The 24,920-nt window shown below is 32.7% G+C and overlaps 3 protein-coding genes across 5 annotated transcripts; 1 reads left to right on the top strand and 2 right to left on the bottom strand.

The window, feature by feature from the left end:
* Positions 1-1,491: 1,491 nt before the first annotated feature.
* LOC125062999 (RNA polymerase-associated protein CTR9 homolog) lies at positions 1,492-16,199 on the bottom strand. Of its 2 annotated transcripts, XM_047669186.1 has the most exons (20): positions 15,983-16,199; positions 15,813-15,911; positions 15,484-15,723; positions 15,138-15,406; positions 14,379-14,574; positions 13,368-13,595; positions 12,864-13,070; positions 11,965-12,119; positions 11,109-11,279; positions 10,395-10,609; positions 9,670-9,827; positions 9,043-9,171; positions 8,068-8,330; positions 7,087-7,288; positions 5,962-6,167; positions 4,316-4,442; positions 3,314-3,555; positions 2,774-3,142; positions 2,198-2,337; positions 1,492-1,768 (listed from the first exon to the last, which is right to left on the bottom strand). In XM_047669186.1, exons 1-19 carry the CDS (start codon positions 16,016-16,018, stop codon positions 2,220-2,222), a joined length of 3,630 nt encoding a protein of 1,209 aa, XP_047525142.1. In that variant the 5' UTR covers positions 16,019-16,199; the 3' UTR covers positions 1,492-1,768; positions 2,198-2,219. The 2 variants fall into 2 exon arrangements, with proteins under 2 accessions (XP_047525142.1, XP_047525141.1); XM_047669185.1 differs by lacking the exon at positions 1,492-1,768 and having other exon boundaries at positions 1,787-2,337; positions 15,983-16,198.
* A 155-nt stretch (positions 16,200-16,354) lies between these two features.
* Positions 16,355-19,178, top strand: LOC125063001 (crossover junction endonuclease MUS81). 2 transcript variants are annotated; one of them, XM_047669187.1, is made up of 3 exons: positions 16,365-17,972; positions 18,068-18,470; positions 18,747-19,178. In XM_047669187.1, the coding sequence occupies exons 1-3, from the start codon at positions 16,933-16,935 to the stop codon at positions 19,074-19,076; spliced, it is 1,773 nt and encodes a 590-aa protein (XP_047525143.1). In that variant the 5' UTR covers positions 16,365-16,932; the 3' UTR covers positions 19,077-19,178. The 2 variants fall into 2 exon arrangements, with proteins under 2 accessions (XP_047525144.1, XP_047525143.1); XM_047669188.1 differs by lacking the exon at positions 18,747-19,178 and having other exon boundaries at positions 16,355-17,972; positions 18,043-18,186.
* Positions 19,179-19,216: 38 nt separating this feature from the next.
* LOC125063002 (porimin-like) lies at positions 19,217-22,486 on the bottom strand. Its single transcript, XM_047669189.1, has 3 exons — positions 22,275-22,486; positions 20,577-20,994; positions 19,217-20,356 (listed from the first exon to the last, which is right to left on the bottom strand). Exons 1-3 carry the CDS (start codon positions 22,339-22,341, stop codon positions 20,239-20,241), a joined length of 603 nt encoding a protein of 200 aa, XP_047525145.1. The 5' UTR covers positions 22,342-22,486; the 3' UTR covers positions 19,217-20,238.
* Positions 22,487-24,920: the final 2,434 nt, after the last annotated feature.

Genomic DNA, 24,920 nt, shown 5'->3' with positions numbered 1-24,920 from the left:
ATCTGTAATTTTAGAACACCCTGTAAGTTGACAATGACCTAGCGTAGTTGGCATCGATCTCCGCCACATCCATTTCTGTCAGAAACAAACTCCGTCAGATCCGTGTGTCATTATCAATAACCGCCAAATCCAATTTTTTCAGTTGGTTATTAGTTCAGTATCCTTGTAATCTTCAATTGTTTATTATAAGGTCATTTAAATTAGTCAAGTAATATTTTTCTCCTTATTTAAAAAAATAACAGTTAAATGTAACTGTTACCAGCAAAAAAAAATGTATACTGTAAAATTCACCTTTCTGGATCTGGCGGATTTTAATTCTATACGACACATATGTATCACTATAACTTTCTTTTTTACTAAAGTTGTATATATACTTTAGTGTCACATAAAAATATACACATAAATAATTAATTTATTAAAAACAACCTAACGTTTGCATATTCTATGGGCTTCATACTTTCGATTGGTATAGAATTTATCTAATAATCATACCGGTGAAATGTTTAACAAAATATTTTTTTTTTTAATTTTAATTAAAATACTCTGGACTGAAATTTGCTAGGCAACATATATGGATTATATTTATTGACATATTAAATTACATATAAAATACGTTTCATTAAATAAGCATCTCGGTGAAGGTCGTTGTATATCGATCTTAGACCATTAAGACAGAGGTCTAGTGGTAAGGCGTTTACGCCCTTGATATATTGTGTTTAATCATAAATCTGCATTTGTATTTAAGGGTTTTTCTATGGAATTATTCACCGTATTTGCAATAATCAAGGGAAGAAATGGATTTCCGTAACTTGAGTTTTTTAATAAATGTAAAAGGGTTGTGTACTTTATGTAATAATTGTTCCATTTTAAACCATTTAAGATTGTTTAATGAATCTGTCTTAATCAAATGTTTCTTAAATGTAAGTAAAAATGCTCAAGTTCACGAATCAAAAATCGTTTAGTTTTGAAATCTTCAAAAGTCTGTGGCACAGTTTTGAGTATTAATACTTATTATTGACATACCATAAATATAACACGAATAACGAAAATTACTTTAAGTAGTGTTTACTGAACCTTTTGAAATAATTTTTATCAAATACTGCATTTAACAATCTTTAGATTGTATCTTTCTGTATAAAATAATATTGACAAATAATTATGTTTTATTTTTGGATTCCCGATTTGATGAGAAAAATATTTTTATAAGCAGCAAGTATATCAAGAAATTTTGTTTAAACATAGTACTCATAACAAAGTCTTATTATAGCCTTGTCAAAATGATTGAGACACAAATTTTCTAGTTTGTATAAAAAACCTACCTACGAAATAATATAATTATCAAAGAATTAAAATATATTCGTATGAAAGCGTCATTTCGACTTTTGTATGATTCATAATAGAAGATATAGAAAGAACGCTTTCTTTATTATGAATCCTTGTCTAATAACTGCACACCAAGTCATAGAGACTTTCAATGTAAAATAAAAACAATTCAGGTTTAAACCTTTATTATCTTCCTTGCTTACAATATCGTACAGTAAAATACAGAGGATATGGAACATTTATCAAACAACGAAAGTTATGAGAATTTTATTTCAAAGAAAAAATGTAAATAGAATAGGGTTTATTATATGAAACATAACATTATGGTAAGAACATATTTGAAAAAAACGGAACGACATTTTATTTATACAACAGAGCAAACGGGCAGGAGTCTCATCTGATGGTAAGTGGCTCGCGAGTGCGTTACCGCCCTTTTATAGTGTTCCTGTGTAATTTATTTTTATATAATATATACACAATAGATAGTATATATATAATACTTATTCCGTCTTTATAACTAAAGACTATATAGACTAAAGATAATATAAATTTGTATTAAACCATTCCAATTCTATGAAAATTGATACACCAAGTATTTAGACTGCTACTGAAAGGGAACCTATATTTTAAAGAAATTAAAAGTATATTTATTTGTTTTTAAAGATAAATTGTTTAAAGAATAAATAAATACACTATATATAATAAGAAATGTCTGTATTATAAACATATATAGTCATTTATGGATATAATATATGTCCCGCGCTATCGACAGCGGTTTTTGTATAACACATATTTTGTATTTGAATTGGGATCTTGTAAAACAATTTTGATGAAGAAAGTCTAGGGAAAAATTAGTTAAAACAATTAGATATACCTTTGAGGTAATAGTTATACATCTAGGCTTCATCTTCACTTGCCGACACAGATTTTCTGGACTCGGGTGTGTCAGGTCTAGAGTTCCTGGAGCCAGAACGCGAACGGGATCCAGAACGACTTCGTGATCCGCTTTTCGACCTGGAATAATTACGGTATTTGGATTCCATCGTTTAATTATTACATTAAAAAGTTTAGTTTGTTCTGTATACCTTGGATAATATAAGTATTTATCCAAATTTTATGTCGTGGATAATATTATAAGTATTAATTTATATTACTCTAAGTTGCATTTACCTTATAAGGTAAAAAGCCCTTTATTTTAAAAATGATGTAATAAAAGTTTCCTTAGTAAATACTCATTGCGCAATCAATATTATATACACAAAATAAAGTTGTATATAACTTCTAAGAGTAGGCTTATTTTAGAAAAAAAAATTAATTCATTTTTAATCATAATCTTGATTAAAAACATGAAATAGTCATTTAACTTGTATTGAAAAATATTAAACGTCAGTAACCTAGTCTGAACAAAATTTGAAATTGTATCCGCATTATGATTTTTTTCTCTACTTACCTAGATTTAGATCGGCTCTTGGATCTAGACCGAGACCGGCTTTTAGACCTGGACCTCGATTTGCTTCTGGACTTAGACCTGCTTCTTGATTTCGAACGACTTCTGGACTTGGACCGACTCCTAGACTTAGAGCGACTTCTCGACTTGGAGCGACTTCCCGACTTGGAGCGACTTCTGGACTTAGAGCGGCTTCCGGACTTGGACCTACCTCTGGACTTAGACCGACCTCTGGACTTAGATCTGTTCCTAGATTTAGACCTAGACCTGGATCTAGATCCACTTTTGGATCTTGACCGACTCTTAGATCTTGAGCGGCTTTTAGCAGACCCTGAGCGACTCCTAGACTTCGATCGGCTCTTTGACCGAGATCTGAAATTAAAAAAAAAATTAAATAAGAAAAAATATTTTTTGATCTGATTAAAGAACAAATTTTTGGCCCATTATGAAGGAAAGCTTATTAATAATTTAAACAATAATATATTTTTAATCGTTAATTAATTATTTCGCCAGTTATGTACTTGAATACGAATCTTTACTGACCTGTCACTATCAGATGCCGACATAATTCTCTTGCGTCCCTTATTGGCGGGTGGGCTGCGACTGCCGCTGCGACTACGACTGCGGCTGCGACTACGACTGCGACTGCGCGACTTGCGACTGGCATCCGAGTCCGATTCTGACGTAGAAATAGTCTCTTTCGAAACGATTTTAGCCCTTTGTTTGGCGCCAAGCTTCTCTTCAGCCATTTTGGCTTTTTCGCGGCGACCGATGCCCTTTTCTCCCTGAAAATTATTCCAATAATAACTTACATAGCACGTTAATTTATTAGTGTTAGGTACAATTAACGTATATATTGTGTGAATAAGTATAAGTAGTATTTATACTCTGATTTTTAATTCCGTAGAATTCTGACGGCTTTCATTTTTTGACATGTCAGTGATAGCAAACCTTTTTGGCCGAGCACATTTTTCAATTTTAATACGAGTCTGAACATCTGAGTCATACATTTTATTTTTAGTGAATGTATCCACTTTTTATTAAGTGCGGTGCTCCACATTAAAAGTGGTTTAACGGCGAGTAATAACGTTCCTTTTCATCAGAAACAGTAAAGATAACTTTTTTTTTTTAAAGGTTAATTTTAAACCTAGAATTAGTAGGCAGTGATGCCAGCTAAATAATAAAATAAAGTTACTTCGATATATTGTTCGTTATATTGAAATATTCGTTATTTTTGTATAAGGTCACTGGAGTGATTTAGTTTTACCTTTTTGTAGGTAAATCATAAAAAATACGTAGCATTTTTTTTATTGCCCTCAAATAAGTCAAATTTGTCCCTTTTTCGGTGGAGAACTTTTTTAGTAGCAACACTTATGAATTGTCATAATTCTACGGAAGTCACACCTAATTCTAAATCTTACCCTAGGAGCAGAACGTGCATAGTTCGAATAGAATTCGTATGGTCTATACGTTGTATGGACTTTTTCGATGTCAAAACGTTGACGTTATTCTTTTGACATATACGAGTACTTGAGGTAAACTCACCCGTTTCTTTCCCTTCTTCCTTGGGGGATCACTGTCGCTGCCACTGCCGCGTTTGTCCCGAGCTTTACGACCGCGTTTCTTGCCTTCACCCCCTTCACGTTTGCGTTTACGTTGCTTCGGTTCGCGGCTGAAAACGATACTTGTTAAAATAGTTTTTTGTATAAAAATCTGCACTTGGATGTTAAATTATCTTTAAATATATAAATTGTCTGTGCGTGTGTTTGTAAACTCTTCCGACACGGCTAGGCTAGATTTTGATGAATTTTTTTTGGGAACAATTTTTGTATGTAAACCATTCTTCTTCCACTTGATCGCTTGAGATGATTTTTTTTATACATTTAAGACAACATTTGTCGCGCCTGCCAGTTTGTTCGTTTAGATTTAACATTAATTTAATAAAATATTTACAACTTGTTTTAAAAATGCACCATGTACACCGTGCGTTAGATCAATTTTGTCACAACCATGTTCTGTTATCTATATAGTTTATTATTATGAAATTATTTAGGTTTTTTAGAGGTCATGCACTTATATGTAACCTTTATACATAGGATGCTAAATAAAATCCCCGTTGCGCTACAATCCTTGGTTTAGTTCTCAGATTTCTGTATATCATTTATATATTTTTCTTAATAGGCAAGTAGGTGATCAGCCTTCTGTGCCTGACACACGTCGTCTACATTGAGTCTAAGGCTTTGTCCTAATTGGCGAAGATCGCACGATAACACGATGCGGTCTCGTCGTGCGATGAGTTTAAACATACAGATTTCATCAGAGTGTCCTATTTGAACCTCGCAAGTAATCGTGCGAGCACATGAAATGCTTTAATAACGATCGTACGATGCGTTTGATCGTGCGATCATGTAATCAAAGCAACAGATCTCTTTTGAGTGTCCTCAAAAGAGATCCAGAACAGAACCAATCGGTTACTACGCGATGCGTCGACGATCGTTAAAGTGGCGAGCGCCAGCCATCGAACGACGGCATCACACGATGGACATCGCGCGATCTATTAGGACACCTGTTAGGTCATCGCACGACCTCTTTGATCGTGAGATGAAAAACGCATCGCGCCATCGTACGATCGCTACCAATTAGGACGCCGCCTAAGGCATGCGGTTTCCTCACGATATTTCCCTTCGCCGTACGAGCAAGTATTATATGCGCACCTAGAAGGAATAGGTTACGCCAAAGGCCGAAATTCATAACTGAAGATAAGAGAGTACCAATTCATAAAGGGCCGTCACTGCCAATGTGAGTGTCCATGGGCGGGCGGTATCACTTAAACCGGTTAAGCCTATTTGCACCCTGTTTAAAAAAAACTGATGACGCTAAGGGAGCGTTCACGTATTACGTAACGCAATTTTTGGAGATTAATGACCTCCCCCCCCCCCATGAACTCGCCGTAAAGTTTTTCAGTACCTAAGTACAATACTGGACCCAAGTCCAGTAAAACGTTTCGTGACCACCCAGTGACTCTTTAGTTACTATTATGTGGTGTAAGTAGAAAATAATATTAACAATAACGCGTAATTCAATCCCCGCCCCGCATCGTAACGTTTTACAAAAGGACCCCCCCCCCCCCAAAATTCGTTACGTAATACTTGAACGCTCCCTAAGGTGAAATGAATAAAACATGTACTCACCCTTCCTCCCTCGGCCGATCACTTCCACTTCCCGAATCCGAAATGTATTCATCCCGTCTTCGTCCTCTTCCCTTAGACTTGCCCTCAACCGGCATATCTGCGAAGAGCAAAGCGTTCTTTGTCTTCTCTTTGTACTCTTGCCTCTTCTGCAACATCTCCACTGTACTCTTTGCTTGTTCTTCTTCGCGACGTTTGCGATCGTCCTCCTGTAATACGTTGATATTTTGGTTTACAAATTTTTCATAAATTAAAATTAATCGCAAAATATGTTGGCCAAGCTCAAAACTCGAAAAAATTTAGAGTATTTTTTTTTTAATTTATTCCTTGAACTCTGATGATTTTATGGTGAGAAAACTTTTGTTATTTATAAAAGTAGGTGTAAGAAAAAGTTAGAAGTATTAAAAAACCATTAAAAAAACAACTTAGCGGCGCTACAGTTTTTCTTCCGTGATAATGTTTTTTCTTAATAGACAAGTAAGTGATCAACAGAAACGTCTCCTTTATGTATTAAGTATATGAAGTACTAGCGTTCATTATCGGCTTCGCACGACTGGATTTTTATTTGATTAAACATGGAATTGGGGACTTTTTTATATAGATAAAAGCTTGCCAACGGCACACTGATACAATGGTAAAAGTACACACATGTACAATTTTTTATGTGACAAGCTCTTATTGCTAAACATAAACGAGAAAAATAAAAATATTACAAAAATTCATCGATTTCAAAGTATGAGGGGAGCAACTATGGATATCCATATCTAGCTCGTTTATCAGAATGCTCGATCTGGATATCGATGAGCTTTGACCAAAGCTTCACAAAGGAGGGACAAATGGAATGACTTTTTTGTAAGTATGTCTTCTATAAAACTGTAATACACCGCTGTAGCGCATTGGTTTATCGTCAATAGTTTCTGCCGCGAACGAGATATAGGAATCTTTATTGATATTTATTTCCCACCTTCCACCACCACGATTTCATACTTTTTTGAAAATATCCTAGACTTTTTTTATAAGGGATAAATATTAAATTTTTCAAATCGATATTTTTAGAATCTATTAGATGCAAACAAACAATCAAATCTTTCGTCTTCATAATAGAGGATAAAGCTGGGTGTCACTCACCTGTTGCCTCCGGAAGGCTTCTCTTTGCTCCCTCTGGCGGTCCCTAAGAGTGACCTCTTCCTCGTGCTGCCTCCTTGCCCTTGTCACATGCCACTGCGCTTGTGAGAGAAGATCAGCGCAGGCCCGAGCCTCGGCTGCAGCAGCAGCTGGCTCATAGCGGGCTCTTTCTGCACCCTCCACTGTGGATAGGCGTTGGAAGTACCTGTGGAATATAAGTAAAAATAACAAATATCTCACAAACTACTGAACCAATTTAGATGAAACTTTTACCTTAGTGGGAATATAGCTTTAAGTAAGGATTATCTCGATATTGTAGCTCTTGAAACTTAAATCTAGTTTTAAGAGCTGTCAAACCAATTTTTCTGTAGAGGTTTGACATATTTGACAGCGCTCAAGACGAGATTGTGACTTGAGATACGAAATAGAATATGGATAAACTTGTTAATTACGCAATTAATCACACATTCTTGGATAAGCTTTCAATAGATCATCCTACTCACAGGGAAAACCTGAGTTTTGAGATAAAATAAAACATTTGAAGACTGTTTTGGAAAAACAACCAATATCCAAACATTTCGAATATGTTTTTTTTGCTCTATGGATTCTCTGTACCTCATACTTTAATCTGAGTTTCATATTACGAGCAAAAACAACCAACAACATTTTTCATACTCAAATTTACCTGCGTTAATATCTTAACGCAGATACACATTTGGGGTATTTGATATCTCAAATACCCCGAAATTATATTATTAATTATGATTACAACTATAATTCAAAAACAAAAATAATATATATTTGTGGTAATCGTGCAAATTATTATAATTTAATAATCAAAATTAATTACCATATACAACAAGACAAACCCCTTTATCCCTAAGGATCGGAAAAGTATCAGCCTCATACGTTATCGTACATCGTTGTAATGTTTACAAGTTCCATACACGGTAACCATGGTAACGACACACGTCTATCACTAACCTGTGGGACACGTGCAACTCATGAACCGCACGTAGCACGACCTTCAACTCCGACCTCTCGTCCTTGAGCACGTGAGCCGCCAATCTCCGCAAGGCCAACGCCGTGTTGAACAACAAGGCCCCGTCGTGTGGCGCCACTCGCCTCGCCCTCAGTAGAGTCGATCGCGCGGCTCTCGAACGACCCGCGAGCGTTTGAGCTCGCGCTAGCCAAGTCAACCATTCCACGTCGTGTTGTTTGCGGAATTTGCGGATACAGTTTTCGTACTACAATTTTATTTAAATTATTAGTGAGACGGTTGAGTAAGATTTGAAGAAAAAACGATCAAACGATATGGTGGATTAGCCATGTTTTGTAATAACTTATATAAATGACAATATTAATGACAAGGATAAGGTCAAATTTGTCGATTTAGTTTGCATACTACAAATTTTTTGGACAAGATTCAGTAGACGGTAGAATTTGTTATTGTTCAAAATACTTAATAATAATGTTATGTTTCAGTTTTCAAATTTCGAATCCATAGACAAATTGTAGAGGAACAAAAAAAATACTTAAAAGCATAGATATAACAATTTAAAAAATATAGGAAAACCCGGATAAAAATAGGCTCACTGAGTAATATATGTTATATATACGTATTAGGAAAATTGATTGATTCGCTTTTATTCGATAATAAACATACATATTATTTTTAAAAACAAATATGATTGTAAATTAAGTAATTGTAGATAGGTTACTCCGACCGCTAAGGATACACGTATTATATAACTTCTCAACCTTGGCATCCAGAGCCTTAGAGCCAGTCAGTGGCTAGAACGGTCAAGAGAGTGGAACACTTCACCATCCCCCCTCCACAGACGTATTTACGAAATAAATTTTATCAATTGGAGTTCTCTATTTATCCAGCTGTTTATTATAGAACGAATTTCAATAAATAATCTTAATTTTTGTCACGTGTTATAGAGTGAATCTTACCATTTGTATGGCGTTGATATATTGTTTCTGTTCGACATAAATGTGTGCAATATTCATCCAGACATCAGGGAAATCCGCCGTCGCCTCGCGCACTTGTGCGAATATGTCCCTGGCCTCGTTCACGCAACCCTTTTAATATATTTTTTTTTATTATTGCATAAACATTATAAATAAAGTGAAAGTACAGAAAACACGAAAAATCAATTAAGGGGTAATATGTAAGATTTGGGAACACTTTTAAGTAAAAAAAAAATACAAAATTTAAATATGTCAGTTTGCACAACTAGTTTAAATAGCAAATCATCAGCAGTTAGCAACAGCCTTCTCCACTATTGGAATTTTTTTTAATTATTTATAATTCTGACATTTAAAATATAGCCAAAACGGACACCATACGAAAAACATTATTAAGTTAGTGTAATTTTTGAGTAGGAGATAAAAAAATTAGTAACTCAATTTTTAGAATAAAATATTGTTATATAATAATCTGAAAAATAATTATGTCCACTTTTGAGGGTCAAAATGACAGCACGGTTGTCATTGTATGTGACGTCACAAAGGTAAAGTTCCTACAAAAGTTATAAGGGGCAAACTAATACTGAATAGAGGAATTCAAATGATACATACCTTCTGTGCCAGTACGCATCCAATTCCATTGGCCGCCCAAATGTTCTTAGGGTCGTTCTTCAACACCTGTTTGTACATAGCTAGCGCCCTCTCTTGGTGACGCTTTTCGCGATCTTTCTCTTGACCCGGTTGGTGTAGAGTTTGCAGCCAAACATTGCCTGTCCAAATATATATAAGTTATTTATAGGTACACAATTGTTGTCTAGTAAATCTGTACTAATATTATTCAGAGAAAAAATCCTCAAATGTACTATATCGAGTTAAAAAATTCTTATACTATTACTATACTACATTATCCTTGAATAAGATGGTATTTCTTCGATATTTTAATGTCACTCCAATGATGACTTAATTCACTATAATTCACTTCACTGATTTTACGTAAACTATAACTTTAAACATGAACAAAGGAATTGCCCGTGCGCATGTGTTACAACCTCTTTTATAATCAATTCCCTACTCCGACCCGACCACCCCACTTCGGGCAGTTGTTCGAGTCAATTCGTAAACAACCAAAGTCAAATGAGTAACTATTGCACATGCGCACTTGTAGCAAGATTTTTAAGAATATGTTTCATACAAAATGTTTGGAATTTAATTAAATAAAAATAAAAAGCTAACACATGTAAACACCAAATACCTTAAGAAAATTACTAAAACACAAGTAAATTCAATTGTACTTGAACAGGTTGTAAGCATATTTTGTCTTTAAATAAGTAACATACCAAGAGCGATTAGTGAATATGCGTCACTAGAAGTGGAGGCATTTTGCAGAATCCTTTCAAATTTCTTTTGCCCAGGTCCCCATTCCTGTTGTCCTAAATGCAGGTTTCCCAGCAGTGACCAGGAATCAGCGTGCTCCAGATTCACCTTCAAAGCCTCTTTGAACCAGTCAGACGCTTCGTAGATCTGACCCTTGCCGCGCGCCATACAACCCAACCTGCATATTTTTTAGTTAGTTTTAATATTTGTACTTTTACAATACATAAATATTTGAAAGAAGGTTGTTAAGGCGAGTGTTTAAACAAAAACGCTATAGATTTCGAAATACAATGAAAAAAAAAGTGTTTCCCGCGTTTTTTTATTTTCACACAAACTTTTTTTTAATTGGTCCGTGCGCGGATTATTTATAAACAGCCAGTAACGTTTTCATACAATGTTCGTGATTGAAACATTAACCAACAATATCCATATTCCAAATTCAAATTACTTTTAATCCTTAAAAAGCTATTGTAGCCCATGTACTGGCATGTTTTGAATTAATGTGATAAAAAATAACATTGTATCAGACAGTTGACAGTGAACTTTGCAATACAAATTTGAATAATAATAATGAATGAAATGTGAAAAAAAGAATCCGAAAAAGAGGAATTCTCATAGATTTTTTAATACATATATATATATATATGCATGTATGCTCGTTTCTCATAAGATAATACCTGAGATAGCAATCAATGTAGTTAGGATGTTCCTTAAGTATATCCTTGTATAACTTCTCTGCCTTGTTGTACATGCAGAGTGCTTCATTGAGGCGTGCCAAGTTGTACATCGTAGTCACAGCAATGGAGTTGTAGTATTGCGCATCCAGCGTTTCTGCGTCCGCTTTTTCCCTATAAATTAAAGCGTGATTGTTGTTATATTCGTCAATACATAACCCATTCAATGCAAATTGTTTTTTATTCGTTCCCGTAGTTTTCATAAAGGAATTTCAACAAAATTCCAATATCTTTATTACACGCTTTATATTAGCTTCACCTGTATGTATGTAGTGGCGCTCTGTGTCACTATCGAGCAACCCACGCTTTTTCACAATAAAACCAGTATTTTTTGTTCATTACCATTTTCAGCCTAAATTAGGAATTATTTTTCACTTTTTAGTTTGATGTGCTTTAAAAGCGTGTTTTATAGTTTTTTTAAACTACATTTATTTTATATTATATTTTGTAATTTGTATAAATAAGAAGGAGTATTTATATTTTTATAACTTGATGCCCGTGGTTTTTTGGTTCGAGTAAATTCGGTTGGCCAGCAACAAATTAAATTATTTATCCTATACATATAGTAAATAACTGTATATTGGTACATAAGATATAAAATTTTAACTGCTTATAATATTTGGCCTGACAGTAATTATTAATAGGCTATCAAAAACTATTTAATTATTTAACCATGAAACAATAAGTTTTTTCATGTTCAGGTTTCTTATAAACTAGACATACTCCACTATTATTCAACATAATGAGACAGACAAAAAAATTAAATGAATTTTGTAAAGTTATTTCTATAGGAATATACCTTTCCAAGGCTTCTTCTAAGTATTTCATTGCATCAGTCAAGTTTCCAAGACGATAATGCAGTGCGGCAACATTGTTCAGAATCTCAGCTGGGATGTCAGCATTCACTTTGTCTTTTAGAATTTTCATCGCTGTACTGTATGCATTTAAGGAGCCCTGGAAATTAAATTGTATTCATGAATACTCTAGAGTGATAAGGGTGTGTGAATTTTTTGTATATTTATTAGAAATTTGCAAGCATTCATTTTTCCATATGATTGTCCTGGGTTTAAAGCGCTCTTATTGTTTTAGGTCAAGAGGCACAAGGGAGCGTTCAAGTATTACGTCACGCAATTTTTGACTTCTCCCCCCCCCCCCCCCAGTAACGCGCCGTAACGTCTTTCTGTGAAACGTTTCGTGACTTCCCAGTGACTCTTTATACCAAAAAGTTACCATTATGTGGTGTAAAGTACTGGAAAATCGAAAATAATATTAACAATAACGCGTAATTCAATCCCCGCCCCGCATCGTAACGTTTAACCCCCCCTCCCAAAATTCGTTACGTAATACTTGAACGCTCCCCAAGACACTAGATAAGGCACAATAACAGTTGAAAGAAATAAGGCTTTTAAATGAAATTAATGAAACAGACATAGAAATGTCTAGCCCATACCAAAATTAAATGTCAGGCAAATATCAGGCTTGTCAATATATAAATTAATGAAAAAATCTTGTTATTGTTTTACCAAGTGAACAAAAAATATTTACAGCCTTCTAGTACACACAAAAAGTACCAAAACCATGATACGCTAAGAGTATTATACATTTAATTTAATGTGTAAAATTAGGCTAGCATATTATTTAGCAACCATAAGTATTGTAGATTTAAAATTCATATAAAATCACAAAGTAAAAGCATACCTGTAAATCATTTTGTTCCAATATTTGTGCCAATTCAATCCAAGCTTCGACATCATCAGGAAACTGTTCCGTCACCTTCTTCAAATGTTGTCTGGCAATGTCCCGTTGAAGTTGTGAAGGGGAATTGGCATATAGAGAACCCAAGATCTTCATAGTTTCATAGTTACCTGGTTGTGCTTTCAGTACTTTTTCAAAGCATTGTGCTGCCTGTAGGTTAGAAATATTCAATAAAATATCACTTGAAGTAAAAAAAACCCCAATGGTGCTACAACGTCTAGGTTCTTTTTTTTTTTTAATAGAGCGCATCGTGCAATCAGTCTTCTGACTATGAGCAGATGAGTTGTAGGATGATTTGCAGGTGGAAATATTCCTCATTAGGAATATCTACCATAATAATATTAGCTCGTGTAGTGGTTGACTTGTAATAAACTTGGTTGATTTTTACATTCAAACTTAATTGTTTAAAAACAAAGATCATAAATAATTGCAAACAGTCTTACTTACATTTTCAGTATCTCCTCTATAAATATACATTTGCCCTAGCCCATAGTGTGGCAATACAAAATTAGGTGGGGCAAACTGTGTTGCCTGATAATAATACTGGAAGGCCTGATCACAGTCTCCTTGTGCGTGAAAAGCTCTAGCTAAGTGATGGCAACTCTCTGCTCTCATAGCTTCGTTTTCCGTATTATGGAAAGCATGTAATGCCAGATGTTGAACTTTACCATAATCCTATAACATTTTTTACTAATTATGAAATTGTAGATTCATAGATTAAATAAAACCCATACAAACATTGTTTGTTGCATTAATGTATCATTACATTAATCTTAAAATTTAGTTTACATATAAATATATACTTTATATGTAATACTTTATTTAAATATCTTTATATATATAATTCTTCTGTGAGTGTGTATGTCACTGAACTTCTCTCAAACGACTGGACCGATTTTGATGAAATTTTTTGTGTGTGTTCAAGGGGATCTGGGAATGGTTTAGATTCACAAATCAGCCCGGCAGGTGGCGCTGCAGTCGGTACTTTCATACTTTAATATCCTAATAGCTTGAAATATCATGCAGGACAACGTCTGTAGGTCCACTAGTATATTATAATATACAAGGTTAATTTTGTGTTTTCTAGCTAACACAACACACAACCTTGCTGATATATATAAAACTATAGCACTTATTATGTGGAAATACTGTATACTACTTTAAATATCCGTAAGAAAAATTTAATAAAAGAATTTAGGAAAATATATTTTGATGCTACAAGAAAATGGTTGTGGGATTCTTATACAGTCAAAACTGTTTACGATGACATTGTCTAGAACAACATAGCGGTTATATTGACCAAAATCAAAGGTCCCGTCTGAATTCTATTGTATTAGGTACTTAATAACAATGTCATCAGCTGTTACAACTATCAGTTTTTACAACCAAATATGAGTAGTACCTTTGATGTTGTTATAACAGATTTTAACTGTATAATAGTTAATAGTTGAAACATACCTTTTTGAAAAAGAAATGATTTGCCAAGTGATTTAGAACCATAGGGTTCTTAGGATCAATGGCATAAGCTTTGGAAAGCATTATAACTGCCATTTTATTTGATTCACTTTCATGTTGATTTAGTTTCAATATAGAGAGACCGACAAGTGCCCCAACGCATTGAGGATCAAGCTGCAAAGCTCTTTCAAATGCCATCCTGAAAGATTATTATTTATTAATAATATACTTGACAGTATTTTTAACTTTGCTAGTGTTTTTTGTTATAAATTAATTCATTTGTTTTTTTTTTCATCAACATGATCAGCAGTTACTTTTGCTTTATTTTGGAGTTTCTTATATTATTAAAATTATGTTACCCCAGATAATGGTGCAAGTAGGTAATGTGGTGACAGTTTTTTTTTTACTTTGTTACATTGAAAAATTCACACACATATTATACAAGAATCTAATATAAAACTGTTGAATTGAAATTAACTCATGAAGGTACTGATTTTTTAGTTTTTTTTAATTTATTTACAGCCCATGTATGGCCAAACGTAGAATCAAAATAAGATAAAACTACAATAAATTGGCTTTTTAATCACGGCAAGCGTAAATATAAAAAAAAATTGTGACCTCACTCTGGGGCCCATATTCAATTTCCTATTTCAAATTTCAACCTTTCAATGGAAAAAAGCTTAGAAGATAGCCCTTGAAATAAAGTCTAGATTTGATTAATGTTTTCAATACAGGCCATACATCTCATCACATGATCAATACCTAGCTTTTTCTTGATTGTTAAGTTTCATAAAACAATGGCCCATTCCAAGACGTAGTGCTGCTGGACTATTAGGATTTGTTCTCAATGCTTTTTTATAAAATGCCAAGGCTCCTCTATAATCTTTTCGGTTGAAAGCAATACACGCTTTTCCAAGTAGGGAAGGTACATTGTTAGGAGACTGATTGAGAACAAAATTGAACTGGGTATCAGCTTGTCCCATTTTATCACCCTCAAGAAGACAGAAATAAGCACGGCCCAGAAGATGGTTCTGTGAAATCATTAAGTTACTTTAATACAATCTTCTTTAAACTTTAATCTAACATAAAATGCTAACATGTTTATTACCTGGTCATACATAATAATTTTATCTGCCATTGTATAAAGTAAGGTTGCTTTAGTAAACAGATCTTTTTTCTTGTCCTTTGATTTTTCTTTATTTGCTTCTTGAACATAATAAGCTGCAAGCATATCCAAAGCTCGCATCTGGTCTCTCTCAAAGTCTCTGTAGTCAATGTTGGCGTCCACACGGGACGCCTCCAAGATTTTAAGGAAATCATCGATCTTTTTTTGTTTATAATAAGCCAGCTGAAACGAATAATTAGAATGTTAATATAATCAACACGTAATACATATCTAAACCACAAATTTTATAGGTTATGATTTCAAAAACTTACTGCAACATTAATCCAAACATTAAGTTGGGACCGTTCTTGTTGTAAGATACCAAGGACTTCATTGCCCGATGGCAATAGGTCAGGATCGAGTTCTATCACCTAAATAAAGATATATTTTTAGATAATGACACGAAAGCCCATTTTGTATACAACGTATCATAAATATTTACCTCATCGGTGCTCATTAATGGTATCTCTAACGACATTTTTATTGATTATCACACAACTATTTCATCAAACAAAAATCATTTTCAATAAAATATTACAAAATTCTTGAAATAAAACTCCATTTCTCAGTTATCACTTCACAACATTGAACACAGAATATCACAATTCTCCAACTACAATATATTATGGCAAACCACTAGGCGCTAACGAGTAATGACTAACATAAACAACGAACAAACACTTGAGTACAGACTAGAAACTAGGAAGCTGAAAGACTTTCAACAGACAACTAATTTGCTTTTTTTTAATAATAAACAAAATATTATGATTGAGTAATTTAAACCTAAACATAACAATGAAATATACAGTATTTAAAATTTTCTTAACCTACATATTAATAATAATTGAGTAATTTATATTTTTATTTAATAATTTCTATCATATTTTATGTAATCTATATAAGTCCGATAAACATTTTGGTACAATATGTTTTCTCAAGTGTTTTTATGTTATTAATTATTTGAATAAAAAACACTTGTGTTGTATTTTAAAAATAGCTATTCCGGTCGATTATTTTAAATTGATAAAACATGTCGACAAAGGTGAAAGGAGAAGGACAATACTAACCCGGAGGCCGGAAGGCGGAAGCAAAGCACTGCCTACTTACTTAAAATAAATAAGTGAAAAAAAATATTTTATCTCATTTTTGATTTTACGCAAAAGCATCATAAAATAGCGTTAGAAAATACATATAAATATGATTAACATTTGCTTTTTGAGCGCGTATTGTAATTTAAACTTTCTTTAATCACATCGACATCATAATTATTTGGTGTGACAGACCAGAGGAAAATCAAAATTATCATCAAAAAGTTCGTGTTTATGATTTCCATTCAAATTATATTCTTTAAACGTTAAGAAATTAAGAATAACTTATACACATTAATATTTAATGTTAGATTTTAATACTATAGAGCTCAATGTTGAATACCGATATTGTGAAATTAAAAATATGAATCCTGTAGCAGGCAAAAGATTAACATATAAGCGAATGAGACCTAATCCTCTATTTGAAGAATGCTTAGAGAAACTCCACGAAGAAGCTAGATTGAATAATACAAACTATTTGCCAATTATCAAAGAAGCCATGTCATCACTATCTAAATATCCATTACCTTTAAAATCTGGAGCTGACTGTGCTATACTTAAAGGTTTTAATAAGTCACTATGTGGTCTTCTAGACAAGTATGTGTTAGAAGCAGTCTCTAAAAATTGCCTTTCTCACAATACTACTACTACAGATGAGGTAATAGATTTAGAAAATTACCCAAGTTCAGTTAGTAAAGATTTTACTAGTAAACCTAGAAGCACCCATGAAATAATAGATGTAGAGACTTGCAATAAATCAATTATTCATCATAAAGATAACATTGATAATAGTCCAAGATCTTCCTGTTCTGAAATACTACCTAAAAAAGGTATCTATAAACCTAAATTCAAGTCTGGAGCTTTTGCTATTCTTATGGGTTTGTTAGAGCTCTATAAGCAAAATATTGAAAACAATGTATCAAAAGAAGAAATCATACAAGTTGCTCAGAAGTATTGTGAAGAATCTTTTAAAGTTGCAAAAACTGTGAGGTACTCAGCTTGGTCCAGTATGGCTCGCTTAATTAATAAAGGCTTTGTGATAAAAAGCCGTCGTAAAAATATACAATATGCATTAACTGAAAAAGGTGTGTCAATGGCTTATAATTTGTGGAATGAATATGAAACTAAATCTTCAACAAATCAATTCATGTTCCAAAAACCAAAGGAAGATGTAGATATTAGAAATGTTTCAACATCAGATAATTTTATCAATTCGGCAGAAATGGATCCATTGGAAAAAATAAATGCTGGTCCTGAAGAGGTTTTAACTAATCATCCAGTGATTTATTTACCTGCAAATTGTTATGATATTGTGTTACTAATTGATAAAAATGAAAAGAATGGGTATGCCCACATTTCTTGATACTAACAAACTTTTTTGGCAGTTTTTATCACTATTGAATGTTTAATGTAGGTATTGTTATTTTTTCTTCTTTCAGAAATGAAGATTCATTCCATAACTATCCTGATTTAAAATATGAACTGAGAAGCCTAAAAGTTGGGGATTTTACGTGGATTGCAAGAAATCGTGTTAGTAATGAGGAACTTGTCTTGCCATATATCATTGAAAGAAAGAGGATGGATGATTTAGGAGCAAGTATAAAAGATGGGAGATTCCATGAACAGAAATTTAGATTAAGAAAATGTGGTTTAAAACATGTTTTTTATCTTGTGGAATCATATGACAAAAATAAACATGTTGGCCTACCTCTACCTTCCCTTATGCAAGCCCTTGCAAATACAAGAATCCAGGATGGCTTTAAAATTTACTATACAGATTCTTTGATCAAAAGTAATAGATTTTTGGCTATGATGACCAAAAGGTTACAAGTTGAGTATATGGTAAGCTAACACTGTGTTACAAATTTAACTATAAGGGTAACTTGCATTGTCCAACATATAATTTTGGTTTAAAGACAAGGACTGGAATGGATTTTATGCCTGTAAAAATAATTCAATGTTTTGCTACAACTCAAAACCAAGACATTCAGGTTATTCATTGCCATCTTTCTGTAGGGTATATTTTTACACATAGACAAACAAACCGGATGCAATGATAAAAAAATTAAATTAGGCACCATCATATAGTTTCTCAGAGAAATATATTTTTTTTCACAGAACAAATCATTATGTGGTGCCAGTTGTGATCCAAAAGATGGAATGCTAATGACTTTCAACTACTTCAATAAATCATCAGTGAAAACTAAAGTTTTGAGTGTTACTGAAATGTTTATCAAAATGCTGCTGCAATTAAAAGGAATGTCTGTTGAAAAGGCATTAGCAATAACTAGTATTTACAAAACACCTAAATCTTTATTAACTGCTTTTAAAAATTGTGATACAAAACAAGGAGCACTCCTTCTAGCTCCTTTAAAATATGGTGACTTAAACCGAAATGTGGGTCCCACTGTCAGTAAGACTGTATTTCAATTATTTACTTCCTATTAAGTGGTGACTAAAATTTAAAGATCTCATAATTTTGTACCTTCTATATTAATGTTATAAACCTATCAAAATCATGAAGCTAGTTAATAAATAAAATTTTATGCATGTAGTTGTTTCAATTACCAAGAAATAAAACACAAATGATTTGTTTAAACATTTATTAAACACAACTATTGAATGTGACATGAGTGATGTCTGAATAGTTTTATTATAAAATAGTTCAGATTTAAGAGCACTTTAGGATGGAATCAACTTGTTCAGATGAAAATATAGCCCAAATGTGACTATCAGAGATTCAATATAAAAAAGCAAACCAAATATTGAGATTCATTACAAATGACATGAAAATGAATTAGACCACATTTTTCTGTTATATATTACTTTCTTATATTAATTAATACAAGTGCATTTGCTTAGGCCAATTTGAAAAAAAAAAGTGAAATAGCTTTTCAAATATTAATGGCACAGGAATACAGATCCATATAAGAATAAAAAATCTAAGGCTCTAATTGCACTCATTTTACCCTATTTAAAGTTCTTAAACTTTATATATCAAACTTTGAAAATTCAACACACTTTAATATCATGTAGTAATCAATATCTTCAGATCATAAAAATACATTGCAATATGTCTCAGAAAGTCTTAAATATGCCAATATATACACATATTTTGTATTACAAATAAGGATGTATATATTGAAATGCCCAAACAATAACTACAATATAAAAATACGTACTATTTTTGAGAAACATAAAAATTATAAATTCGGGTAATTATATAGAACCAACCACCAGTTTTACAGACAAATTTACTTAAACTACAGTAAACAGAACCCTGTTATATATTATTTATAGACAATGTAATGTGCACTTAAAAACTTAAAACAATCTTTTCTATAGACAAAATAGGTTTTGCTGCAATAGTATGATGAAGCAAATTACTAAAATATTATATATGAAATAAGATTTAACCTACACCCATTAAAGCCTTTTTTAATTTGGTGAAGCAATGATTAAATATCACAGCAATTTACTGTAAGAGATTCTAGCTGAATACAATTTATAAGTTCCATTCCATTGCAACATAACCTAAGATTACAAATAATTACAAAAATAAAAATAGCTTGGTGCACTTACATATCTTACATAACTATAAATTAACTTTTTAAAGAGTATGGTAGTTTCTTTCAGTGTGGTTCTTGTAGTATTTGAAACCCATAAACCCAATGGCCAGAAGACCCATGGTTAATATTATTCCACCTACAAAACTAGCTCCATCAAACCTGCAAAATGTTATTTGATTAAGATTTTTTTTACATCATAGTTTAATTAGGGTTGTAATTGTTGAGGGAACATTTTTTTTAATAGCTATTACATTTCCCAGTTCCAAACCTAAATTTAAAAAACCAAAGTATAAATCAGATAAACTAGATAAATTAATCACAAATTGATTGGCACTTAAGACAAGGCTGACAAGTTGGATAAAAACTATCCTCTACTTACCCTGGATGTCCTTCTTTGGGACGAGCTGTAGCATTATCATATGGCGCCACAGTAGAAGTTGCTTTAGTTGGGACTTCCTTTGAAGGAATGACAGGGGGTGTTACAGCTTCTTCAGTCTTGCTGGTGCTGGATTTTTCTTGGGGCTTCTCTTGGGGTGTAGCTTTAGTTGGGTTAGCTGAATTTTCTTTTATCTCTTCTTTCTTTTCAGAAGTTTTGTTATCTATGGGTTGGCTAGATTTCTCAGTAACTGGAGTAGCTGCCTCTGTTACTTCTTTAGTTTGGTTTGGAGCTGCTTGTGTGGCAACAGTACCATTTATGCCTAGATTGGGAATTGGGATTGGAATGGGAACTGTTGAAGATTCTGCCCCTTTAGAAGGCACTGTAGAATTGAGTGTTTGTGGTGATGCTTGTGCGGCACCTGGAAGATTTTAATAAATAATTATAAAATGAAGAACATTTATAATTGTTTTATTACATCATATTAACTTTGATGATACTATATTTAATTTTACTATTAATTATTCATTCCAAAAGAGACCTTATCTATATTATGATCACAAAAAGCCTATTTAACATACAGGTTATGTAAATGTTTAAGAACAAGGACAAGTGTTGTTATAGCTTTCATCATTAGTAAAGCTTCTCATTAATACTTTAATTTAAATCAAAAATAAATAGTTCTTATCCAGTGGTAATTTATTTGTACCTATGATAGCTCTAGATAAATAACCACAATGGGCAAGTTGCATTTGTATGGGAAGTTACATACAATCATTTAATGAAATAGCATCAAGTGGAGAGTTAATTAAAGGTCTATAAGTACAATGTAATAGTACATACGTACTAAAAACTCTTATGAAAATATAATATTCTCTTATAGAAAACCCATACATAAACTGTTGCATCTTAAAGTTATAATTTATAATAAATTAAAACCACAACAATCTATTATGATTATTCAATATATTATTTAAATATAATTTTATTGTCAATGAATAACTTCAAAATAATATTGAATGATGAAGGCATAGCTAATTGGTCCATTGTCCAACTTAATACTATAAGAAACATTATCAACTAAATAAAATCCTATTTTATATGCACTTGTGTAAAATACTATACATAAAAAGGTTTGCTGTGCACAAGATACTCAAGCAATTGAGTGGATGCAGGCAGTGAAGTGTAACACATTCTGATATATGCTATTCATTTGAAAGTTGCACTTGCATCTATTTAGTATATGATATTTTTAAACATTAAGCAAAGAATTGCAGATCTGCAATAATTATATCATTACTATGATTATTGCAGTTTAAAGATTTTATTAGAAATAAAGAACATAATTAAAAAAAACTGGAAATAATTAAGAACTTGTTTTTCAACTTGAAAATAATTATGTATCCAAAACGTAACAGAAACCTGCAGCCTCAGTTGATGACAATTTATGACTTTATAAATTGATTTGTTAATTAATAATTAATATACATATTATATGCATTTCATGTATTCTAATTTTTGTAGTACAGATGATAGATGTGTTTAACACATTTAATATTGTGCAATACAACACGGAGTTTCCATATTTCAGCTTTCGAAACATTTTAGAACAGTATGGCCGGACTCAGACGATTCCTATTTAGTAGTAACGCAATAAGACTGTAGTTGATTATGGACGCCAGATTGTTCTAATAATCTTACCTTCATTAGCAGGTTTGCTGACGCATAAGGATACCGATAATAAACACAAGAAAATTACTTTCTTCATTTTAAGCAACTTCTAAACAACAGTAAAATTACTTTATTCGACAACCCCAAGGCTCTTATATTAGCGATAGAGGTGAGAGGAATTTACAATTTTCTAATAAGATTAGCTATGAGACTAAATTTCACCAATGTTGAACTTGAAACTTCGGACAAAACTATAGCCATAGTCCATAGAGCATATTAATAATAGACAAAAATCAGAATACAGATTACAGAATAGAATAATAGCTATAGTAGGGAATGTAATACTCTGTAGTATAAGCAACTAGAGTCTGACTAATGAAAGAAGGTAATTGAATTATTTTAAAACTTTCGGATGGCAACACAGAATGTCATTGAATTTCTTAGGTTAGTATGATTTATTGTCTTGATACTTCATGCAATTACTCATTTTTATTTCTATAATATATTTTTTCCGAATAGTTAACAGGTAATAGCCTAAACTTTGTTTTATTTGATAGAATATTTCTTTATTTGTTTATTCCGAATAAAGTTGTGTTTTATAATAAATATAGTTTTAGTTTTCCATTTCTAGTCATTTTAAGTATCAATATTAAAAGACTAAATACGTATAGTATTTAATTTCATAGAAATACAGTTCCTATCAATGTAAAAAATAATAAAATAAGTATGTATTAAGTAAGTTTAATCCAAAAAATATATCAAACTTTCAGGGATACTAGGCTCAGGCTTTTTCGTTATCTTCTTTTATTAGCCAGACTCTAGAAAAATATAAATCTTTTAATGCTCAATGCTCAGATAAACTTATTTCATGTAAAAAAAGCGCGGGAAACTTCGTTCATGGTAGACGTTTTTTTCACGGTGGTGAAAATTAAATTAAATTTTACTAGTTAAAACGTAGAGGATAAGCTGCTAGTTTTAATGTTTGTATTATATCATATTTGTGTATAGTTTCATCGTGTAGTCGTTAAGTTTTTGTTATTTCTGTAAATATGTTGACCTAAATCGCCCTATGGGATCAAATGTATCTATTGGTTCACAAGATGAATTTGACAAAATGAATGGGTACGACGGATTGTTCGTTATCATCTCAGATATCACCTGTCTGGGTAGTCGTAAACGAACACGTTATTTGCACCTTTGTCGGCAGTGTACGAAAATTAAGAAAAAGAAACTCTCTCACACTACAGCTTGTCTATAGTAGTACAGGCCCGTACTCATCCATTATTTGTATGATCACCTGGCAGGTAGAAAGCCCTACCGAAATGATCTGTCTTTTTGGGAATCTAATTTTATAGTTATAAATAACATTCCATTAAAATTTCAAGCTGCCTCAAAAACATTTTTTATAATTTTTTGCAAAAAATGTTTGCACGCGTCTGGCAATGTTACAGCCCCGATTAAATTGTCTGGCTTATTTTTTTTCTTATTTATTAAGTATTACACTGCAACATATATAAATTGCGTATTGCCTCAAATATATTTTTGGGGAAAAAAAAATTAATATTTAAAAAAATGTAGGGGTTGATTTAGCCCCGCTACTCACCAGCCAGGTCTGCCATTCCGTGTTGGAATATAATAGGAGAGGTATGTGACAAGTTTCCAGCTTGCCTCAAATACCTGCCCAAAAATTGGTGCCAGCTCTCGGACCAGGTGTATCATGTGACAGGTCAGATGAAGATCCTCTGTACTGTGTAATATGTGAAGTCCAAGGGTCCCATTCAGCGATAGATAAGTCATGTCCAGAATTTGTGAGACAGACAGAAATCAAAGTTAAAATGGCTCAGAGCTGCATACGCAGATGCATTAAGTTCAACAATTCCGGAAGTTCCAAAACCCGCATATTCTTCCGCAGCGAAGTCTGTATCTCGAAATAATTCTACTAATCCCTCATATAAAAAGACAGTATTCTTAAGACCTCGCTCTCCTCCTAAACCTCGACATGGTTATGATTGTGTTGCTCATAGTAATGTATTATAAGTTCGCAAGTCAAGGGCGTAGAGCGGGTAAGAAGAACTGGCAAGAAACTTTCCGCCACTCTTTTTGATCGCCAGTTATAGAGTCATACAAATTATTTGAACTGGAGCAAATCAATCGCAAGGATTGAGATCATTTAAGTATTCGTCAAATTTACAAAAAGCTTTATTGATTAATTTACGTTTAACGAGGGCTTTGAATTTATTTAATGATAATTCTCTAATTTCCCTTGGGAGTGATTTATCTTCTGGAGCCTGGTTGGTCGTACACCAAAAAAATACCAGTCAGTGAAAGTCACCATTTGTTTTAAAATCCTTTATATTTTTTGTACATATAACAAGGCTTCAACAATATATTGAACAGATAGTGTCATAATATTTAATTCCTTAAACTTATTCCGTACCGACTCCCTCGGAGAAACACAATAAATACCCCGAACATCCCGCTTCTGCAGCACAAATATGGATTGAACCTCTGCAGCAGCACCCCACAGTAGAATACCGTACGACATAACGCTGTGAAAGTAGCTATGATACACAATTTTAGCCGTGTCCTTATCAGTAAACTGTCGGATATTCTTTACTGCATATGCTGCAGAGCTCAGCCTATTCGAAAAAGTCTCTATGTGTGGGCCCCACTGGA

This window comes from Pieris napi, chromosome 2 (assembly GCF_905475465.1).
Source record: "Pieris napi chromosome 2, ilPieNapi1.2, whole genome shotgun sequence".
In the NCBI taxonomy this organism is placed as follows: Eukaryota; Metazoa; Arthropoda; class Insecta; order Lepidoptera; family Pieridae; genus Pieris; species Pieris napi.
The sequence above is the reverse complement of the archived record's forward strand: the minus strand, read 5'-3'. Positions and strand labels throughout refer to the sequence as shown.

Excerpts from the sequence above, each read along its gene's own strand:
- LOC125062999 (XM_047669186.1), bottom strand. The coding sequence starts at position 16,018 with ATGTCGTTAGAGATACCATTAATGAGCACCGATGAG. Across the intron at positions 15,724-15,812 it reads ATGTTTGGATTAATGTTGCA|CTGGCTTATTATAAACAAAA; the intron begins GTAAGTTTTTGA and ends TATTCGTTTCAG. Across the intron at positions 10,610-11,108 it reads TACATTGATTGCTATCTCAG|GTTGGGTTGTATGGCGCGCG; the intron begins GTATTATCTTAT and ends AAAAATATGCAG.
- LOC125063001 (XM_047669187.1), top strand. The coding sequence starts at position 16,933 with ATGTTAGATTTTAATACTATAGAGCTCAATGTTGAATACCGATATTGT. Across the intron at positions 17,973-18,067 it reads GATAAAAATGAAAAGAATGG|AAATGAAGATTCATTCCATA; the intron begins GTATGCCCACAT and ends TTCTTCTTTCAG. Across the intron at positions 18,471-18,746 it reads GGTTACAAGTTGAGTATATG|AACAAATCATTATGTGGTGC; the intron begins GTAAGCTAACAC and ends TTTTTTTCACAG.
- LOC125063002 (XM_047669189.1), bottom strand. The coding sequence starts at position 22,341 with ATGAAGAAAGTAATTTTCTTGTGTTTATTATCGGTATCCTTATGCGTC. Across the intron at positions 20,995-22,274 it reads CAGCAAACCTGCTAATGAAG|GTGCCGCACAAGCATCACCA; the intron begins GTAAGATTATTA and ends AAAATCTTCCAG. Across the intron at positions 20,357-20,576 it reads CCCAAAGAAGGACATCCAGG|GTTTGATGGAGCTAGTTTTG; the intron begins GTAAGTAGAGGA and ends AACATTTTGCAG.